Source organism: Pelophylax lessonae, assembly GCF_965119305.1.
Source record: "Pelophylax lessonae genome assembly, chromosome: 2".
NCBI lineage: Eukaryota > Metazoa > Chordata > Amphibia > Anura > Ranidae > Pelophylax > Pelophylax lessonae.
Window position 1 is genome coordinate 187,424,727 of NC_138769.1, and position 23,663 is coordinate 187,448,389.

The window sequence follows — 23,663 nt, forward strand, 5'->3', positions numbered from 1 at the left end:
GTGGGAGTTTTCATTGGACCATATATATCTCTGTGTATGAGCTGCAGGGGGTGGGTAGTTTTCTTTGAGAAGCCTGTGGAAGAGGAGCACATGTCGCTTTTGCTTCAATACAGCACTTGCATTTCATGAGCACTTTGCAAGGCGCTATTGTAAAATCTTCTGCTAAACCTTTCTTTTATAATGTCCTGTATAGCCTCTGGACTTCTGTGCCCCAGCCGCCTGTGCCATAAATGAATACATTTGCTGTGTGGGTCATTAGACTATATTGGCTTGCTGGTCTGTGGTGATGAGCTTGTATAGGTGATCATCCAGTTTTCCTTTTTACGAGGAATCACTTATTGTAAATTGTGCTTTTATCACCCTGGAACTTACCCGTGAGACCGTTGTTTGCAAGAATTTTCAGTGATAGAAGGCTGCCTTCTCGTTCTGGAACATACAGCACTTTCTTTACAAGGATACTGTGCTTGCCTCCTTGTGGTGTAATGCAGTTCAGGAAGCCCTGGCTTTTACCTTGAGGTGATGCTTTTCCCGTTTGCTAGGAAAACGTTGTCTTTTGCACTGTAAACAAGGTTTGTGAAGAAGGTCTTATCGCTAGTCATGTGGCTTGTTGTACCGGAGTCTATGCACCACCCATGAGGCTTGCCGCTCTTGTTACTGTAAAGGAACCACTCCATGAAGTGTCTGCAGTTTCCTTTGTGGCTGCTTTGACTTTCTTTTGTGGGTAGCTCTAGCTTTCGCTGCTCGGCTTTCCAGATAGAACATAACTTTTTAAGTGACCAGTCTTTTTACAGTGAAAACAGGCTCTGCTTACTTTGTTGTAATTTGTGCTTTTGTACATCTTAAGACCTTTGTCATCATGGTGCGTATTCTCTTTCCTTCTGTCATATTCATCAATTAAATTTGCCTTTGCCATTTTCCAGTGTTCGATCCTGCTTGGGTCTGGTTTTTAAAGTGTTAGTAAGAGCAGTATATGTCTCTGGAAGGCTGCAGAGGAGCAGGGCAACAATATTGTTATCTTTAATGTCCTCTCCGATGGCACTCAGCTGCTTTATGATTTCTAGCATAGCTTTCACGTGGTCACACATTTGCTGGTTGTCTTCTAGTCTCCTTTTATATAGCTTGGTGTTTAGACTTGAACGCTCATGCAGTTTCTGTAATGAAGTCCACATACCTTTGGCCGTTTTTTCTCTGTTCTTATGTAGCTCATCTTCCACTAATAAGCTTATAGTTGCTTTTGCTTGTCTGTCCTAATGTCCCATTCCTCCCTCTCGGTTTGTGGGTCTGTCTGTATTCAGCACTTGCCACAAGTTATCTTTGCTGAGAAGCATTTCTAGCTTGAACTTCCACAGCTGATAATTGACATCAGCTCTCCAATTGCAAACCTTACATCTGAACCACTTGCCATCTTTCATCAGCTTGTATACAGTACTCACTCACTGACTTGTAGTTTTCTCTCCAGTGCCTGGGCCCATAACCTGTTGGCAGAGTATTGAAATGATGCGCTGGAAGCTTCTTGCATGCAGAGAATACCTTTTTACAGTAAAACCTTGGATTGCGAGCATAATTCATTACGGAAACATGCTTGTAATGCAAAGTACTCTTTTATATCAAAGTGAATTTTCCCATAAGAAATAATGGAAACCCAGATGATTTGTTCCACAACCGTTTATTCATAGGTTCTTCAGTTTTATAGTCCATATAAAAAGATTATAGCAATTTTGATGGTTGTGTAACCATAAAATTACCATTTACAAATGGCAGCCTTCACAAGGAGATTGGAAGCAAAATCCAAAAGGAGTTACAGTGTATGAAAGAAAAGAGAGGCACCTCTAAGTGTAGCCATATGGTTACATTTAATGAAGGTACAATATTTTGCAACTCTCAAGGTTGATAATTAAGAGGCACATTTCAGAATGCTGGCTTCCGGGGTAAAGCTGTCCACATAGACTATCCTCAGCCGCCAGCTCACTGCCGTCAGTCTGCAGTCATGACCTGGAAGACTACCCTGCAGTAGAGCGATCTGTAAGTGAGGCTTGAAGCGCTCGTGGAGCGCAGTGTGTCAGGGATGATGTCAATCGCGGTGCAGAGGATGGTCTATGTGGACCCCAGATGCCTGCATACTTGGATTTGCCTGTTTTAAATCAACCATGTGAGTTGCTAAATTTTTTACACTTGGAGATAGGAACAGTAATATAAATATACTGCGTTGGATTGAAAATGATAAATTAAAAAGCAGCTGACACAAAATCTTTGAATGTATACAAAAGATAAAAAAGATATTAAAAATGAAAGGTGCAGCGCTGGAATAGTCTCTCCCTAAAGCCTCATCAGAAGAGGAGAAAGTTCCTTGGGTCATGAATAGAGGGAACCACCACCAACGCCCAACTTGACAGCCTCTTACCAAATAACACGGACCCCCCCCCCCCATTACAAAGGTCTATGTAGGCAGATCAACAAATGGCTCCTTTGGTTACAGTGTTGTCCAATCCCAATAGTCTCCCATGTTATGTCTCTCATCAATGTCTCGGGCAATATCAACTTGGGACATTGCCAAATAAGATGAATGAAATCTCCTTAGACCTGTCCACATCTAGTATAATTGAAGCTATCCCAAAAGTCTGCTTTGTGAAGTGAATGGGGAGTCCTTGCAGCTCAAACAGACACAACCTGCCTGTTCCCCCAGGCTCAAGCCAATACACTTAGATTCTCTCTCCTACTCAGTTGTGACGCTACTTGTATATCATGACATCGCTTGTTTATCAATTTAAAATGTATAAAAAAAATTTGGCTTGTCTTACAATACGCTCTCAAACCAAGTTACACTCAATCCAAGATTTTACTGTGCTTTCATGGAGGATAAATGGAACACAGCTTTACATGGAACAGGAAACCGTAGCATACAAATATATACACTGAGACAGATGATACTTCCTCTCATAGCATAGATACATGTACACTATAACACTGCAGTGTCACCTGCTGGTATAGATATGTATAATGCATATATTTATAGTTCACAGTACATGCTGTTGTACTTCCAACACAAAGGGTAAAGGTTATGGAGAATGGAGGACTGGGTGCAAGCACTGCAGTACAGGTGCCGCCAGCTGCCTACTAGGGAGAGGCCTTCATGGCTTTAAAGGATTCCCCACAGTGTGACATGTATAAAGTTGCCCGTCCACCTACTATTCAGACATGCCCCTTGCTATGGGGAAGAGGGAGTGATGAGGATGCTGTGCAGTCATGTGACCTGTAAAGTAAAAATCCAAAAAAGTACACATTTATTTTTAACACTGAAAAATTATTTAACCCCTCATAAGAACTGCTAAAACTTTTAAAGGTACCACACGAAAGCATAATGAACACATTTTTATTGTACACAAAAAAAAAAGAGGTTAAAAAAAAAAAAAAAAAGGTACTGTCTAAAACCATTGCAGTTACACGTCATGCCATTGGTTGATAGCTAGATCCCAAGTTGGTCATAGGGAAGATCTTCTATAATCATTCTAAAAAAACATTCTGCACTAGGTGATGTAAATACCAATAATCAATGAATTCCACACTAAGTGATAATGTGAATAATCAGTATGATTGACAGCTGCACTCAGAATATTGCACACACCAATATTAACAAAACTGCATAAACAAAAAAAATGCTGTGCTGTCTATATGTGCATAATGGAATAAATTGCTAAAAAGAGGGGAATATATCATCTACATACATGATCAACCTCCTATGGCTGTTCTACTTGCAACTCAATTGATAAATAGCATGTTAGAATTTATTCGGAACTCAGACTCTTGAAATCTAATGCCTCATACACACGCAACGATTATCGGCCGACCGATCATCCGACTTTTGTCTAGAGTGGTGTTTTGTTGGTTGGAATGTGCCTAGACTCCACACGAATTTTCTCGGCCAACAAAAATCTACTTCAGAAGTGATGTCATGTGCTGGTTTACTTTCCGTGTGTTTTTTCTTCTCTGAGCATGCCCAGTCTTGCTCATCTGATTTTTGTCTGCCGAAATCTGTACTGACTGACGGAAAATCGGCTGTTGTGTTGACGGCCAACAAAAATTTTATAGCCTGCACACCAGATTTTATTCGGCCAAAAAGTCAGTCGGTTGTCGGAAGCATCATACTAACAAGCCGAAAATCGGCAGATCGGACGTTGGCCGAAAATTCACGGCCAAATATCGGTGCATGTGTACGGGGCTTAAATTCTTGATTTGACAGATTCATGTATTATAAAATGTCACTGATCATATTTTGATTCTTCCATATGGTTTGTCTGAAATTTAAAACACACCTTACATCGTGTTATAATGCAAAGTTATTCATTTGATTTCTTTTGTTCATCTTTATTGTACAATAATTTGTGCTTTATCTATTTTCACTGTTGTAAACCTTATTTATCTTTTAATAAACATTTCAAATGGGGGGGGGGGGGATATAATTCATGCAAATATAAAGTGCAAAAGTGCTTCAGACCACTGGTTTAGATGATTATCAATAACCACCAATTACTTGTTTGCAGTGTGCAATGTGCCACAAAGTAAAATCAGTCCCAGTGTCCATAGAAGAATAAAGTGAAGTTCAACTCAGAAATCCATAATGATCTCCATGCTATATCACCCGAAATGTGCTCCACTCCCACAAATGAGAATGAGCTCCTTACCAGAAGTATGTTACCCTTGCAGGCCAAAAAACTCCTAAATGGATAAATATCCACAAAGGCATGACTCTCAGCAGCCAAATCAAATGTGAATTTCAACCACTTGAATGCATGACCTCCTCTCCACAGCAATGTGTTCTCATAGGCATATTTGGGACATTGTACACTCAGAGAGGAAGGGCACAACTCATTGCGCAATGATCATTTAAAACTGTTTTATTGTTAGATTTATTCTCACAGGAACAGTATGATTACAAGCATTCAGTAAAAACTGCACGTCACCACTATCTCCTTCCGCTGACATATGTTTAGTTGTAGGAGGAGTCGTCACTGATCCAATTGCCCAAGTGACGACGTCTCAGAAGACTAAATATACATTGGGCAGAAGGAGGTAGCGGTGATGTCAGTAACCACGCAGGGTTGCTAGACGTGGTTTTTACTGAATGCTTGTAATCATACTGTTCCTGTGAGTATACATTTTTTTTTTTTTTTATAACAAACTGTTTTTAATGATCATTGCACAATGAGGTGTACCCTTCCTCTTTGAGTGTACCGTATCCCAATACAGTGTGCCTGTGAGAACACGAACTGATCACATTGCTGTGGAGAGGAGGAGATGCATTCAAGTGGTTGAGCTTCACATTTGATTTGCCTGCTGAGTGTTATACCTTTTGCAGGTCAAAAAAGCATCAATGAATAAATAGCCACAAAAGAGTCATATATTTCTGGTAAGGGGCTTATTCTGTGGAGTCGAGCACATTTTGGGTGATCATTATGGATTTCTGAGTGTAACTTTACTTCTATGGACATTGGAACTGATTTCACTTTATATTTTGTGGCACATTGCACTTTGCAAACAAGCAATTGGTGGTTAATAATATGAATATTATCTATATAATAATCTAAACCAGTGGTTTGAAGCACTTTAGATTTGCTTGAATAATCCCCCCCCTTTTTAGAAATGTATTCTATTATGCACAGACAGCACAGCATTTATTTTCTTTAGGATCTTGTTTAAACTTCTCCGACATGTTTCGCAGGACAAAGCCCACTTCCTCAGGGAGATTTGGCATATACAGTGATACCTCGGTTCACAAACTTAATTCGTAAACTGACTCTGGTCGCGAACCGAATTAGTCGTGAACCGAGGCACATTTTCCCATAGGGTTCAATGTAAATCCGGTTAATCCGTTCTGATTTTTTTTTTTTTTTTTTTGGTTTTTGAAGCACAAAAATATGAAACAAATTACAATACACATTAGTACAGTATAGTAATGTATAAAGAGAGAACATTAACCTTGCTTGAGATGACTTCTGGCGTGGAGGAAGGCAGGTGGGAGGCTGTGAAATACAGTAAGTACAGTATTGTACAGAAGTACTGTATGTGCTAAAAAGCACACCAAAAAGCAGTGTCTTCACAGTACTTCTTTCTGTGTCTCTTCTTCTCTCCACGATCTTCCTACAGGAAGTCACGACCATGTGACAGCCTGGAAATAGCATTAAAATGGCCGCGGCTCCTGTTCGTGAACCGGAGCATATTTTTATGAACTTTTCTGTTCGTGAACCGAGTTGTTCGTGAACAGAAGCGTTCGTGGACCGAGGTATCACTGTATCTCTGCTGTAAGAGCTCACATATTACATGTAGCTTGTTCCTAGAAAAGAGGACCTTTGCAACCACACAGGAAAGGGCCCAGCTGGTCAAAAGATTGGATATTATGTATATAACGTACAAAGGAGTTGATTGATTGCCCCTTGAAAAAGCTGTAAAAAGGAGGTAAGTGTAGCCACCATCCCATATAATCCTCATATTCCATGGTTCAATTCCTTAGAATGCTAAGGCTAGCCTAGTCCACATGAGCTTGATCCATCAGCATGTTACTGGGGACAGCCTAACCTTAACATCTAGGAGATTTTAAGGAATTGAACCATGGAATATGAGGATTATCTGTGATAGTTGAGACTTCTGTGAGTCTCCTCCCCAGCTTCTCTAGTATACTTAAGGATTTATTTTTAAGTGAATGCTAATTTACCTGGCAAATAATATTTGCTGTATCACAATGTGTGGTTTTGAGTAGTGTGTTCACAAATACTTTAATGGGCATTGCTGTTTCTAAGGCAGCTATCCTAGATGAGAATTCTGCTCAATATGGAGAGATTTTTATCTCCTTTCCTGTTGCATCTCCAGAAGTGGATGTAAAGGGGAAATCTCTCCAGCCTGAACATAGACAGCAAAAAAATTTCCTTTCTTGTTCAAAGATTTTATTGAAAGGAACAAATAATAAAAACAGTGGTCCAGTAATGGACTGAGGATATGAGTGTATTACAATGGTAGGCAACATAACTTTTTTGTAGGAGGATCCGAATAGACAAATGAAGAGGGTGGATTCTACCCAGGAGAACTAAGACAATCAAACTAATCTTAAACAAACTTAGCGTGCGTAGGCTACAATTAGACATATTCTGTTTTAGTGCAGTAGTAGCATATGTAATATGCTTGTAGAGTTGAGGATTGACTTCTCTCTAATATTTGGAGGAGGGGGATGACTTTGTCCCATCCTATTGTGCAGTGTGTAGCCTAGCATGTGGGAGAGAAAAAAGAGGGGGAAAAGACAAGTGGGAAGGTATAGATATCCTACCTAGGTATATTCAGGCTTTGATTTCGATAGGCGATATCTATTGCTGCTGTTGGAAGGCTACCAAAAGAGAGAACAGATAGAAGAAGGGAGTAGGGGGAGGGCCAAGAGGGAAGAATCAAGGGATGGGGGACCCCGTGTGCCTCTAGAGGAGGCCTGAAGTGTAATATTGATAAAATTCCAGGTGGTTGCCAATCTTCGGAGCACTAGCGACTTGTCGAAATTAGGTGGGGGATAATATATCGATTTCCTTTCAACCCTGCTCTGTACGGTTGTCACCCTAGGACAGGAAGTGAATTATAGTCAGAATTACCAGTTTAAAATAAAGGGGGGAAAAAAAAAACGCGAATGCAGCTACTAACTGTCCAAAAGGATACAATACTATAAATGTATGTTCTTTGGTTCGGATACACTTTGATAATTTAACCTGTGGAATTCTAATGTGAATGTTATGTGCACTAGCTTTCTGGCAAATCAAGTCAATATAGTAATTTTATAAATGCCACAGGTAAGCTATAAAATTCCAGCTCAAAACCACAGTATAATAAAATGTGCGTACAGTACTAGTTATCTGACAAAATAAGCCAATATAATATTTGTGTTTTTTTTGTTTTCCCTTTCACTGCTTCTATAGATGAGGATGATCCCACAGGTAAGCTCTACATTGGTAAATTGATTTATTTTTAGTGTGTTGGGGTTCTGCACATTAACAGTGCATGTAAGATAGAGGGCCCAGTGTGCTGTGGACCTTGCCTGTATTTTCAGTGAGCGAACTCCCAGGAAGGCTTCATTCATAGTTTTTTTTTTTTTTTTTTTATGTCCGATTCATCTATTAATACACTTTTTTTTTTTCTTTTGAGATAAACCCTAAATCAGATGGGGTCTACTTTGTAACAATGAACACTACAGATGCTACCTTGGTCCTCATTTGTCATCCCAGAGCTAATGGTCAAAGCACTGCACGTATTTTGCCATGCATGGTTCTTCTTGGGCATTAGATGCATTGTGTTAAACACCTATAAAAACTCTAGCACATAGGGGTGTATGGGTTTTACATATTTTTAGCCAGGAGAAAAATTAAGTGTCTGAAACTCTCATACCCCCTTATCAGTGCTAAGATAAGAGTGACAGCAGTAATGTCTGCACATGTAGATCTGTAGTATGTCAAAGTACACATTTGTCATAAGGAGGTTGTAATTTTATTTTCCTGATGCATTTTTTGGATTATATCTTGGCCAGCTGCTGGCAGTCAAGTTTTTCTTTTGGTCCCTAAACGTCTTTTTATTTTTCTCTTTTATATAATAAAAAAAAAAGCACATTGTATATAGCCTTTGTTTAGTCTGATTTTATGATGTTGTTGTAATATTTTTTAAAAAGGCATGTGTTGCCATAAGTTTGTTTCTCTGTGTTACTTCCAGTTGCACCAACTCCAAAAAAAGCAGTAAACCCAACAGTGAAACCTGATGATGGTGAGTTATTTGATGCAATGTGAAAAGGTTGTAATGCGGTGTAATCCACAGTGAGTGTTAGTGTTAGCTTGTAGGTACATGTTGTAGAGTAGAAAGTGCTTTAGAAATGCAACTATGAACCTTGTTCATAAAATTTTTGAAGCTTTACCTTCATTATTGCCAGCCCTAGCAGTTGTAGATCTGTAATACATACTACATTGCATTAGAAACTGATATCTGCTGATCCTAGAAAATGACATTGCATTTTGTAGCGTTTGCACTATCAATAATGAACATCTGCTAAGGCATGTATGCTGCCTGGTAGAATGCCCATGGATTAGATGAGGGTTTTTGGCCTTGTGCTTAAAGTTGAACTCTAGGCAGGCAGTCATAATACAGTATATGTATGCTTGTGTGTGTGTGTATATATACAAAATATGAATGTATGTACAGATAAATACTTTATATCTGTGCAGGAAGAAGCGATTTTACCTCTCAGGCCTCTGTGTTCCCATAACAGAAGGATAACCCACATTCCACCTTCTATATTAAAATTCTAAGAGAATATATATCTATATCAAAATTATAAGGGCAACACTTTTTGTTTTTGCCCCCATTTTTCATGAGCTGAACACACACATGGCACAATGGCACCCTGACTGCCATTAGGTATTGGGATGAAATCCTTGTTAGACCCTACACTGTTGCAGTGGGTCCTGAGTTCCTCCTGGTGCACGACAATCCTCAGCCTCCTGTGGTGAGAGTATGCAGCCAGTTCCTGGAAGATGAAGGAATTGATGCCATTGAATGGCCCCCCCATGCTCGCCTGACCTAAATCCAATAGAACACCTCTTACGATCGCCTGACCTAAATCCAATAGAACACCTCTGGGACATTGTCTCAGTTTTTCCGACGCCGTCAGGTTGTACCTCAGTCTGTTCAGGAGCTCGATGATACCCTGGTCCAGATCTGGGAGGAAATACCCCAGGACACCATCCGTTGTCTCATTAGGAGCATCCCCTGATGTTATCAGGCATGCATACAAGTATGAGGGGGGACATACAAATTTCTGAGTACCATTTTGAGTTGTTGCAATGAAATTTCAGCAAAAAGGACTAGCCTGCTGCATAATTTTTTCACTTTGATTTTCGGGTGTCTTGGAATTCAGCCCCCTTTAGGTTGATAAATTTTCATTTCCATCAAACGATGTGGCATCCTTTTGTTCCGAACACATTACCCAGTCCATATCCGTATAGATATCCAGCATGATATTTTTCCCCATCGAGATCTGATGGGTTTTCAAAGTGTTCCTTTTAATTTTTTTTTTTGAACAGTGTATTTCCAAAAACAGGCAGTTGCAACACTCTTCGACTTGGTTCATATATGCAGTTTGTGATTGGTGCACTTTGCATTTTTGCACACAATTTTACTGCGTTTTTATGCTTTTTTTGGTTCAGTTTAATGATTTAAAAAAACCAAATCGCTGCAAAAATGCTTCTCTCCATTGAAGTCTTTGGAACCAAAAAAAGCAATTTTTTGCGTCTAAAAAAAGTCCCTGACCCTTTCCTAAAGCACAGCGGCTGAAAAAAGCCTAGATGTCAATGTGTCCCATAGGAAACCATGTTCAATAGACTGTTCTGTGTTTTCTGCAAAAACGCATAGGCATGCACTGAGTTTTCTGGAAAAACGCATAGGCATGCACTGAGCCTTATGCTTTTTAATCCATATACCGATACAAAGCAACAACAGCAGTTTTAAACATTTCATATTCTTTATCAAGCTTCTTACCAAAATATAGCATTAAACATTTAAAGGAAATGGATAAGAGATTACATCATGAAATTAAAGGAAATGGGTAATAAATTACATGAAATTACCAACACCATATGTGCATTGGACGTTCCGTTTTAAAGGGAAAGAATAGGCAAAATAGGAAGTAAGCTAAATTCACTTGAACAGGTGTTCTCATTGGAGGATTTCCTATCCCTACACTGGAGTTTAATAACAAATCAGGTATCCGGTATTTCAAATAGTGGGGCTATGCCTTTTGGAATTGTCAATCGACAGGGAGTTGTTCCTGATCAGATCTTGGATTACTTGTGGTGTGTTCCCAAAACCCAGCAAGGAGGTGATACTAATAAAGGACATATAATAAGGAGACAATAGTACAAAAACTAGAGATTTAGGATACATGCTGTAGGTACACACACACCAGGGGGTTTGCATTATAAACAATTTGTTTGTGTTTTGTAAGAGGGTTATTATATTTAATGGCAGTGGTTTGTGTGTGTGTTTGTGTATTATATAAAATTATTCCAATCACTGTAATTTAAATATAAAAACACTTACAAAAAAATAGTTTATAATTCAAACCCCTTGGTGTGCATGCACCTACAGCATGTATCCTAAATCTGTGTGTTTTTTTTTTTTTTATTTTTTTTTTAGTATTGTCCTATCACTTCCTTGCTGGATTTTAGGAACACATCACAAGAAATCTAAGATCTGATCAGGAACAACTTCCTGTCAATTGACCATTCCAGAAGTAAGACCTACCCCCACCATTTGAAATACTGGATAATTGATTTATTAAACCCTAGCTTAGGGATAGGAAATCTTCCAATGGGAAAACCTGTTCAAGTGAATTTTTGGAGAGAAATTAGCTTACTTCCTATCTTGTCTACAGGACAGGAAGTGAAGGGAAAACCTCCCTACAGGACACAGACAACACATAAAAACTTTTATTTTTTTTGGATCACGACTGTATGTTTAAGTATAAAGTTAAAGTGGAACTTTACCCCCCCCCCCCCCCCCCAAACGCAATTTTGTTTTTTTTTTTTTGCATTCCCTACCTGGTGGTGAAATCTAAGTTTTGATACTCACCCACCCAGCGGATTCAGAGCTGTCCTGCTAAGAGACTCCTTGGTCCCGTGCTGCCATGTTTCCCCGTGACTGCATGGCAAGGCTGATGGCTGTAGTGGGTTCAGCCAGCATGCCTCCCAATGACTCGTGGACAGGCCCGCCCCTTCTTCCTTCAATGAAAGCCTATTCCTCCTCGGATATGTGATGTACATATCCCTGGAGGCACAGCGGGCAATCTGCAAGCCATTTGTCTAAGGTGAGTGACATGCATGAACTAAAAATAAAACAAGAAATGTATCTCTGTGCTAGCTAAATGTGAAACTGCAGCAACTCAAATTCTGGAAACGGAATACATTTTTTTTAAAAAATCGCGCGCTGTTCTTAGAAAATCGTGAACAATTCTAACAAAATTTTGCAATCACAAATAAAATTAAACAATCAGCTGAATAAAGTAAATCAAACCAAGTGCCAATGAGTTAAATCATGCAAGCTGAGTGCATGAATTAAACTGATTATAAGTGTATGCAACAAAGTGCACCAAACAACAATATATAAAATTATATAAACATGTGCATAAATAAAATTGCCAAAATCTCAGTGCAGTATATGAAAGTTCATGTATCCAATCCACAACTTTTACAAAAGTGCACATAACTGGTAGAAAGGTGCATATATGTCAAATGTTCCACTCCATGTTCACCAGTGCTCAAAAGTTGAAAAAAGTGCTCTGTCAACAAGATAAGAATTGGCCTCATACTGGACACAATGGATCCCTATTAGTCGGTTCACACTATTACGACTTGTCAGGCAACTTGTTCAGCGTGGCAAGTCGCGCACCGTCGCGGTCCATTTGAGTACAGGACCGGTTCTAATAGGAGCGACACAAGTCGCTTGGACTTAGAAAAAGGGTCCTGTACTACTTCGGGGCGACCTGGAGCGACTTGCATAGACATTAATTTTATGAAGTCCGTGCAAGTCGCGGTGCACGCGACTTCACAGGTGGCCCCCGAAGTCGGAGTGACTTAGTGTGAACCGGCTTTTACAGAGATAAAAGCCGCTTGTAAAGAAGTGACCACGGATGCAGATAACACAAATAATCTCCAAAACCTTGCAGGGATAGGCTCCACACATCCAGGGATCGTATATAAAACAGGGAGAAGCCTCATGGTGTAAATCAACCAGACCTTTATTTAAAAACAATAATGGCTAATTACATAGAGGTTCAAAAATTCAAGCATGAGTCAGTGTCTCTAGCGTTGGTGCCACCCGTCTTGCTAGAACTGATGACGTCACATGTACTCTCTGGCCCGGCGCATTTTCACACAACTGTCTACTGGGTTTGGAGGGACATGCATGGGGAAACGGTGCAGACTTTTGTGTGTGTGTGTGTGTGTGTATGTGTATATTATTTATATATATATATATATATATATATATATATATATATAGTGGGGATTTAGCTTGGTGGTGGGTATGGATGACCCCTTGCATGGGTGCGTTTACACAGGGAGATAGCCGAGAAGTGGTTGCAAACAACAGTTTGGTTTATTCTTGCAATTTTTCTTCACACAAGTGCAAGCGTCAAAACATCAAAATAAAAATAAAACACAAAATAAATCTTTGCCACTGTGGGCGGCTACCTTCTCACATACAGGAACCTACCTACGGAAGTCTGTCTCCAACCTACTGTTGGGCAAACTTTGCTGATCCTACAGCAGACACTCCATAGTCCATGTTTTTTCTCACACAACAAATGTCCATTGAACATGTCCCTTTGTTTGTCTCTTCACATAGCAACCATTCCTTTGATTGTCTCTTCACCTAGCAAACAGTTCATTTATTTCTTCCACATAGAAATAGTTCATTTTCTCACCTTGAGAAGTGTTCACACTTTTTTACCCTCCTCAGCGCACATCGCTTCAGGTCGTCTTCCCCATGCTCACCAGCTTCAGGGGGCACACATCTGACTGTCCTCCTCTCTCCAGCTTCACACAGTGTCAGGAGGCAGCAATCCTTCTCCCAGGCTCTCACAGCGTCGGGAGGCACACATCTGACTGTACTCCTCTCCCCAGCCCACACGGCGTCAGGAGGCAGCAATCAATCGACTTCCTCTGGACCAATTATAGAGGCCTTAATTTCCTTATTCTGAACAGCTGAAGTCTGTTCAACGTCCTTAGACAGTTCTGGCTACCTTTGCAGCCGACACCCTATAGTAATTGGTGAATTTTCTAAACCAGGTGGAAATGTATCTCCTGTCTGTGACTACATCCACAGATTTACCTGACTTTCTGTCACAAAATATATATATATATAATTAGTGTGTGTGTGTGTATGCGCCCTATGCCTGCAAAGGAGGGGTTGGGAGGCTGAAGGTTTGCTTTAAATCTAGGTGGACAAAGTGCAGTTTTGATAATGAGAACAGTGAGATCATTGCAGCAAGTCTCAAGGAAAATGTGGAAGGTTTGGACCCAGCTATGTAGAAAACCTAAGCAGGTCCTAGTTTGTAGGTAATATGAAGGTGAATATTTTAATACATGTACTCCTGTGGGTACTGTATTGTGAAAATGTTTTATATTTTTATTTTAAATGGCTGTATTCATTTAATCTCTTTGCTTCTGCTTTGCATTTATGGCTAAACGGATTTCAGCATGTGACTCTTCAGGTTTCAATAACTTGAGTCCTGTTTATGTGTGTCAAATGGCAGGTTTCAGAGTGTGAGTTACCTTTTACCGTATCTTTAGGTCCAAAGCCAGCAACCTCGGCACCTAAAGCGGATCCCAAGCCAGCAGCCCCAGCAGCCCCAGCACCCAAACCAAATCCAAATGATGGTAAGGAAGTTTTGTTTAAGGCATAAACCTCCAGAGCCCACACAGAATGCAGATACCACCTCCTTTGCCATGATATCGCTTTACACAGTTTAATGCACATACCTCTCCAGTCTCCATATGTTTAGAGGTCTGGGCAATGCATTGTGGCTTGTGAAGGGTATGCCAAAGCAATGTCGAGATCCTGCTTTTGGGCAAAATGTAATACAGTATTCATTAATATATCCTAGTCACCGGTTATACTTTGAAATGCTTGAATAAGAATATCTTCCTTTTTATTCATTTTTGGACAGTGGTGAGGGGTTAGAACCCCTTTAGTTTTGTATTGCTGTCTGTATTCCTGTTTGAAAGTTAGATTCAATCTCTGTTTGTCTTGATGACCATTGTCAGTGGAACAGAAAGTAATGGACAATCCAAGAGTTTAAAGGATAAGTTCACCTTTTAACAAAAAATAGTAAACTTTTTTTTTTTTGGAGGTAAAAAAAAATGTGCATTTTATCCACTTTCCGACTGCTCACTGTGCTGCTACTGCGGCACAGTGGCAGCCCTGTGTCCAGCAACGTAGACCTACGTCACTGGACTCGTCTGGGGAAAGTGTGAGAAGATCCACCCGCTTGTGTAAACAAAGCAGGCGGATCGTCTCTGTGACAGACAGGGACAGATCACAGGATTCAGCATAGCTGAACCTGCGATCTCTGGCACAGCACCCCCTCCCCCCACACACGTCAGTAAGCATGAGGCATACATTTAACCTCTTAACTTTATTCAGTGAAGACTGTCTAAAAGGGCATTTCCCTCCCCTTTGGAAAGGATCCCTGTCACTCTGTTGTTTCTATAGGACAGAAAGTGGAGGAAAATCTCCCCCAATGGGGCACAGATGGAAAAAAAAATGGACATGGATTCTAACCACCCAAAATGAAAGAAAAAGGTTTTGCCTTTAGATAGTCTTTTAATGATTTGTTGCTGCTTTAATTTAAGCATTTGGCACAAATAATTCTAGAAAGTGTTCTACATCAAAAAGGTACCGTATGCTTCTTGTCATGATTTTTACCTTTGAATAGTTCAGAAATTGTACATTAAATATGTACATTATACTGCTAAAACGTGTCTAGTCATAGGCTATTGGAAATCTTTCCTGGCAGTCTAGTTGGGTTACCACATTGGATGCATAAATAACAGAAATCAACTGCCCTGTTTACGTTGCTAGTATGTTTAAAGGTATTGTGTTTTAGCAGTCTGCTAATTCTGGTAACTTTTTGTGTTTTTTTTTTTTTTTTCTTAGACTTTAGTTTAGATGATGCTGTTGGTGGAGATGGTAAGCATTGCATTGTCATTGCTGAAAACTCTCTCTTCTCTGTATTCTGTCTTGTTAAATGAATGTGCAATAGATGGGCATCATTCAAGATCTGTTCCTAGCATTTTATCGTTATGTGTCTCACCGAAATGTGGCATTCTCCCATTGCCTGCCCTGCAGTACACTTCTAACATATATTTCTAGGCTTGTAACTGAGCATGGCAGAGGAATTTGCATTTATTTCTCTGAAAAATGTACCTCCCAATCACTGTTTATCTAAGTAACTAACAAGAGGACATGATAAAGTCTTGCTTGTAAGTTTAATTTTATCTTTTTTTTTTTTTTTATTTTTCGTATTCCCTTCAGTTATTACGGGCAGTTCCACTACTGCTGTTTACTGTGATAATTCTGCTGCATCCAAGCTCCTATCCATATCTTTGGCCCTGAATGGTGCTCCAGACAAAATTTATTTGTGCAGTCTCCTTTATTTCATTATTAAACCTAAAGGAGATTGTTCGATTTTGCATTATAACATGTATGACCAGAGTAAGGCAAGCCATAGATGATTTGATTTATTTTCTTCCACCATGGGTGGAAGAAAAGAAAATCGCTCAATTCCTCCAAACAGCACAGTCAGGGTTGATGGGGGAATCCCTCCCGCAGCACTATTGTGTTCTTCCAAGCCAGCAGAGCATAATGATTACTGCTAGCTGCTATATCCGACGGCAGTAATCGCATGTGAAAAAACTCTACAGGCTGATTGTACCCAAGTCAATCGATGGATCGACTTGAGTACAGTTAGCATGCCCATAAAAGGATGGAATCGCGGCCCTGCTGAATTGGCCGAGATCTGATCCATCTATGGCAAGCTTTTGGACTTTATTTGTCTAACCAAAACTAACTTTACAATTTTTGCCTTCAATGCAACCACCTACCCATTTTATGCTTTTGTGACACAGACTGTGATATTAGTCTAACTCCTTTTAATCTCTTGTCGTACTACCTCCCTCCGCTTTGTCTTCCAACATCATCCTTGCTGCTACACATGAACACAATGAATGCGCATCTGGATACGATCAGAGAATGTGTCCTAGTTCAAAATTTCCTTAACGGAAAAGTGCTCTTAAAAACAAAGAGCACCTATGTTTGCCCTTTTGTCCTTGACCTAACTTACGCCACCCACCTCCTCTGCCTCCACTCCTTTTTGCCCAGATGCATGCCTACCTTGATCTTCAAGACTCAGGTGTTTGTTATGCACAACAGGTCTTAAGTGTTTTAGCTGCTTCTGTACAGTAGATCCCCATTTATTTCTATAGGGCTGTTTCAAAACACCAGAGACGCTTGGTACAGAGGCCCATAGAAATCTATAGGGTACTAATTGCAGTCAGGACATTTGAAGACTCTTAAGTATGGGATGTACAGAATCACCAGAGGCCATCCGATCAAGGGAAAGCTGCATCTAGGGGATTTGTTCACCTGTTTAATGACTGATGACTAATCTGGTTTCCTTTTGAAGAGCATTCTCTGTTGCAGCTTCCCTTGTGTGCAGTCAGACAATGCGTTATGACCCTGAAAAGAGTCTTTACAGGCTCAACTGGTCCGGACCTTTATCACAACAACATAGTTGCCAGCATTTTAAAAAAAGGGACCTCCTAAAGGTTTTTGGAAAGATTTGGCCAGGGAGGGAGCACAAGTGGATGAAAACACTATAGAAACATGCAAGTAACTTCCTTACTCTCTAGGTATCCTATCACTGGCAGATATATGTATATTGATATTTGTAAAAGTATCGCTAGTATGACAAGGGTCTGCAATCATACAACTGGGTCTTTTTTTTTTTTTTCTTTATATACAGCATACATGCAAATTATTATAGCAACTAAATTTCAAATTGGTAAATAGCATAGATAACCTAGTAGCACCCCATTCCCATTTAGTTTTTTTTTTTTAACCTTCACCAGTAAGCCCTAATCCTGATTATTTTATAGCATCAATTTGCCCCCCAACATCCATATAAGTTTACCATTTACCAAGCAATTTGAAAATCAAGCTTCACTTCTTAAGCCCCGTACACACGTACCGATTGTCGGCCATAAATATTCGGCCGACGACCGATTGGCCGATTGTAGGCTTGTTAGTATGATGCTTCCGACAGCCGACAGCGCATTTTCGGCCGAAGAGAATCTGTCGTGCAGGCATTAAAATTTTTGTTGGCCAACACCAGAACGGCTGATTGTTCGCCAGTCAGTACAGATTTCGGCCGACAGACAGCCGATTAGCAAGACTGGGCATGCTCAGAAAAGAAAAAAGACACGGAAAGTTAACCATCACATGACATCACTTCTGCAGTCGGCTGTTGTTGGCCGAAAAAATTAGTGTGCATTCTTTTGCAGTTTTCAACAGACACGACAGCCCTGGACAAAAGACGGCCGATCGTTTGGCCGACGATCGGTACGTGTGTACGGGGCTTTAGTGTTGCACTCCTGAGCAGCAGCTACAGCATGTTCCTCTAACCTTCCTAATATAAAAAAAAAAATTAACTGCGGTTGTTGGGATGCTTCTATTGTCAGATTCCAGCATCTTCAGGTGGGTCAGGACAGGCAGCCAATGCCACTCAGAGACCTACTGACTTCTTCACATTTCCACTCTTCTGGGATTGGGGATGGCATCAGGTGACCTGGATGTGCCTGCTTTATGCAAGCAACATAACATGTTATTTGCTATAACACTGGAAAATGTGTTTTCACAGGTTATTGCTTGGATTGATCACATGCCTTTTTTTTCTTTTTCTTTTTTCTTACAGAACCGACAACTCAGAAACCTCAGCCAGGCCATGGTGGTGGTGGTGGAGGAGGAGGTGGCGGCAGTAAGTTCTTGAAGTTAAACGGTTGTTAAGACCTATTAATTCCATTGAGCTACTGAGAGCTCCCTCTGATGGCTGACCCTCAAATCTCTATATTGAGTACAATATAAATTTTTACGTTTTTGAATCCAAAGCTATTTTCATTTAAACACCAAAAAAATACTTGAAAGTATGCATGTACTGGAAATACACCTCCGAAGTGTATTTTCTGTACCATTCACACCTGGACATTTGCGATGGAGTCTGCCCATGATTCCAAAGGAACACTGCAAAACGGACAAATCGCACCACGCTTGTTCAGGTGCCATTCATTTTCAATGGCATCATTGCGTGAAGCTTGTCACTCAAAAAGAAGCGGGAGCTTCTTTTTGGCGACAAGCTTCAGGAAACGTGGTGTGCCGTGGCAGAAATGCACCCACATTTAGGTGCCATTGAAAATGAATGCAACCTCAACAAGCACAGTGCGATTTTGTCCGTTTTTTGCAGAGGGTATTGGGATCGCGAGCAGAATCGCCAGTATTCTGCCCGCAATCGCAAATGCCCAAGTGTGAATGGGGCTTAAGTCGTACACTTCTAACTGAATGCTATCTGATTCACCTTTTTTAAGGCTTTTTTTTTTTTTTTTTTTCCCATCCAGGCTTGTTATCAAATTTCATGTACTGTTATTTAAATCCTTGATCTTGTTGCTACCTGTAGATTGGGCATAGTAGTCCCCATCTCGGTTAGTGCCAGTTCACACTATTGCAATGATAGACATCGCATGTGATTCGGAGCGCACTGCTCCCAAAATCAAATGCGATGTCTGTGCGGTGTGAATTCAGCCATGCAGTAGATCTTGCATCGCAATAGTGTGAACCAGGACTTAAGACCACTGAGATGAGAACAATTGCATTAGATGAACTGAGATGAATAAGCCTTTTTTTATAATGTTATCCAAGCTTAATACACTAATAAAACAATAGTGTTTTTTTTTTTTTTTTTAATTTAACACATTCAGCACAATAAAATAAACATTCCCCAGTTAACTAGTTGTTAAAATTCTTTCCTCAGCCTTTGCAGTTTAGAGCTACCGTTCCTCGCAGTGCTGCTTCCCTGAATGGTCTGTCTTCACAGGAGAGAGTTAAAGTATAACTAAAGGGAGATTTTTTTTTTTTTTTTTTTTTTACGTTTTGGATGGAGTGAAGAGGGATAAAATTCCCCCCCCCCCCCCCATTAAGGAGATTCACCCTCTCCATTTGTCCGGTTTACCATCATCACTGATATTAAAGGAACATTTCAAATTTTGAGTTGGCCCCTAGAAAAGTTAGAGGGGAAATATTTCAATGGGGACACTAGTTCTGGTGACTTGCTGGTCCCCAAGGGATTCCCTTAATTTGCAGGGATTTCCTGTCCCTTTGTTTTTCTATGGGACAGGAAGTGAAGGGTAATAATTACACAGATGAACAAGCAAAAAATTGGGGGAGCAAACCCTGAACATGTATATCTAAAGCCGGTGCAGCTATGGACCAAGCAACATGTATATTAAAAAAGAATAGCGCACACATGCAAAAGAAATGACTATCAAATATGGAGACAATCCATAAATAAAAATGGGGATTTGGTCCCACCATATGGCCATATCGTGCTCAAGCCCACCACTGCGTCAAAGTACCCCATTGTCAGTGGGTTCTACACTATCCATAAAAGAGGGGTGAATCCAGCCTCTCCAACCCTTGGAGACAACACTCCTTGCTGGGATAGATGTGCTAATGCACTACAAAGGACACCTCCTATATCTACTTGATAGTGGACTCTGATAGAGTACAGAAGTGAGTGGGGAGTGCTCAACCTCAGAAGTCTTATTATTACACAGATGGACAAAAAAAAAAAACCTGACAGGGGTTATAACCCTTCCTTAAGCCCCGTACACACGTACCGATTGTCGGCCGTAAATATTCGGCCGCCGACCGATGGGCCGATTGTAGGCTTGTTAGTATGATGCTTCCGACAGCGCATTTTCGGCCGAACAGAATCTGTCGTGCAGGCATTAAATTTTTTTTTGGCCAACACCAGAACGGCCGATTGTTCGCCAGTCAGTACAGATTTCGGCCGACAGACAGCAGGTTTGCAAGACCTGGGTATGCTCAGAAAAAAAAAAAAAAGACAAGGAAAGTTAACCATCACATGACATCACTTCTGCAGTCGGCTGTTGTTGGCCGACAAAATTCGTGTGCAGTCTTTTGCAGTTTTCAAAAGACGATCGGTACGTGTGTACGGGGCTTTACCCTATCCAAAATGAAAAAAAGGTTTTCCCTATAGTTCTACTTTAACAGTGGACAGTGCAGTCTCTAGTTAATCTGTTGGCTTGGAGAAGGGAGGAGGAAGAGGGAGGCACAAAGGTGTGCTTTGCCATCCTAGGCTACAGGGCTGGATGTGTGTCTATTAATGGAAACAGTGTAAGGCAGAGGCGTAACTAGAACCTTCAGGGCCCCGGTGCAAGAAACCATGAAGGGCCCCCTGGACCCCTGGCGCCCTGGGGCCCTTTACTCTAGTTGCGGGGCCCTTTATTACGGTGAGGGAAGGGAGAATTCTGAAGGGGGGGCAGCACAGAAGGGGGGGACCAGGGGAGCACACAGGGGCCCAGAGACAGCAGAACACAAGTATACTGGATAGGAGAAGTGGCGGGGGCAGCGTACAGAGGAACTAATCTCCTCCATTTTCCTCCTGCAGCTACAGAAGGAAAAAGGAGGACAGTGATTTCTCTATATGCTGCCCCCGCCGCCCCTCCTATTCAGGTGTACAGGGGAGCCACATGGGCCCCCTTGAGCATGGGGCCCGGTTGCGATTGCAACCCCTGTAGTTACGCCCCTGGTGTAAGGAGACACAACCTAAGTCCCTCCATGCAAGGGTGACTACATAGAATGATAAAACAGGGCATTGGTTATGGCAGCAGCCTCACCAGGAACATAGGCAAGGATTACAAGATAAAGAAGCTTCAAACTAAGGAAGCGATTTAAATCCGCTGCTGGAAGTGCTTAAAAAAAAAACTGAGGATTTAATATCCCTTTAAGAACCTTGCCTCTAAATATTCAATAGCACTCCCATTCAGTACTAAAGATTGTCCTACTACTTGATTTTCTGCCGATTCTTGCTAAATTGGCTGAAACTGGAGCCGTGGGTGGCCCTGTCAGTAAACCGGGCTTAACAAACATCGACTGAAAAATCAAAGGAACTGGGTAAACTGTCAACTTGGGGGATCCTAAACCCAGCAGTCTCTCACTTCATAAAATCATCGTCACTCTTTTTGTCAGGCCTGGGAACAGAAGGAAGGTGCCCCCATCTACAGGAAACCATTGCGCCCAGGGCAACGATCCCTCCCGCCCACCCCTTGTCTCAGCCCTGCTTGCTTTACTCTACCTGCCTTGGTGTTTATATGAGGTAGAACTTTATTTCCATAGTTTTACTCAAGATTAAACTGATGAGGAGAAATAACAGTGACAGGTACATTTTGGAGTATATTCTACTTCAAGACCTACAGCATATATACAGTATATATATAACCTTTTAAAAAGAATCAAGTACTTATTGGCTCATTCATTTTCAGTGCGTAAACCGTTTTGTATTTCACTTGTAGTAATTGGGGTTTCTTTTTTTTTTTTTTTTTTTTTTAAGGCTTCAGTGATGATGAACTGATAGATGGAGCTTTGCCCCCTAATGATCCCAGCGGTAAGAATGCTTTACTCTGACAGATTTGAAAAGTGTCCTTCAAAATGTGCTCCATGGTCTCGTGCTTTGGGCCTGGCCCTTCCACTTCTGCAATCCTTCGCTAAAACATGGTTATGCAATAGTCTCACTCTCATTAACCCACTACTATAAATCACTGATTTTTATTTTTACCACACATTTTGAGTTGCTAGACCCTTAAAGTGGAAGTGAAGGCAATACCTACTCCCACCCACATTATAAGCCTAATCTATCTAAACCTGTACAGAAAAATTCACTAACTTGACCTGTTCTGCAGCCGCTGCGGTCCCAGGCCCAGCTGTCCGCAGCGGCTTTATTGTGTAGGAGAGGCGATCGACAATGGAAGCCCCATAGTAACTCTATGAGTGATATCCCTTCCTGGCCGTTGTCGGCTTTCTCCTGGACATGGGGTGCTGCTGGAGACTGTACCAGAGTAGCTGCAGAACAGGTAAATATAGGGATCTTTTCTTTACAGTGCTAGATAGATTAGGCTTAGAATTTGGCTGAAAGTAGGTTTAGTGTTGGGTTTTGCCTTTTAAAAAAAAAAAAAGTTTTGAAGGGTATCTAAACTAACAACAAAGTGTATATGTATTGCAGCTTACCAGTCCCTAGATGTGATTGCTGCATTTGTTTTATTTATTCAGGCTAAGAACATTTTGGGCAAATACAAAAAATACCTTTTTGGCTCTTGCTACAAATGCATTGTCCTTGTCACTTCCTATGAGATGACATGAAAGTGCAAACTATGTTCCGTTCCATCTGTAAACTACTGATCCTTCATCCTCCATGTAATGGAGATGAAGAGCGGAAGACCTGTTTTGGCCTCAAGCTTGGTTAACAACTTGGTTTAGCTCATAGATACAGTGGAGGAGTGAGCATAGCCAACCGAGGACAAGAGGCATGCTGTTTTATGGATAACCAGTGGAAAATATATTTTAAAAATATATCCTCTAAGGTCTGTTGGCTACATTTTTTTTTTTTTTTTTCTTGCAGCTGCACTATATTAATGCCAACTGGCCACTGTTGTCTGTATTGGCACATACTATAACACCTGGAAAATCATAAATTATGGTTTTAAAGAGGAATTTCATCCCCCTTTCGTTTTGGCTTGGTTTGGCACCACTATTTTTATTTTTCTCATTTTTTATTTATTTTTTACCGTGCATGTGCAGATGTACCGAAGGTCTCTGCCCGGCCTCTGTGCACATGCAGGAGATTTTCCATGCATGTGCAAACAGCACGTCCATAAGTCACATGTATGCAGATGTACGGGAAGCCATGTGTGTTCACATATGCCTTGGGGCCAGAGTTGTATAAAGTACTCGAAACCCATACTTGAGTA

General features: G+C 40.8%; 1 protein-coding gene across 1 annotated transcript in view; it reads left to right on the forward strand.

Moving 5' to 3' along the window:
* The window catches only part of CD99 (CD99 molecule (Xg blood group)), a 105,006-nt gene that overhangs the window by 45,021 nt on the left and 36,322 nt on the right, over window positions 1-23,663 (forward strand). The window contains exons 5-8 of the mRNA XM_082248000.1: window positions 8,728-8,778; window positions 15,724-15,756; window positions 18,539-18,601; window positions 22,250-22,303. Coding sequence (XP_082104126.1) covers window positions 8,728-8,778; window positions 15,724-15,756; window positions 18,539-18,601; window positions 22,250-22,303 — 201 coding nt within the window. The remainder of the gene's footprint in view (window positions 1-8,727; window positions 8,779-15,723; window positions 15,757-18,538; window positions 18,602-22,249; window positions 22,304-23,663) is intronic.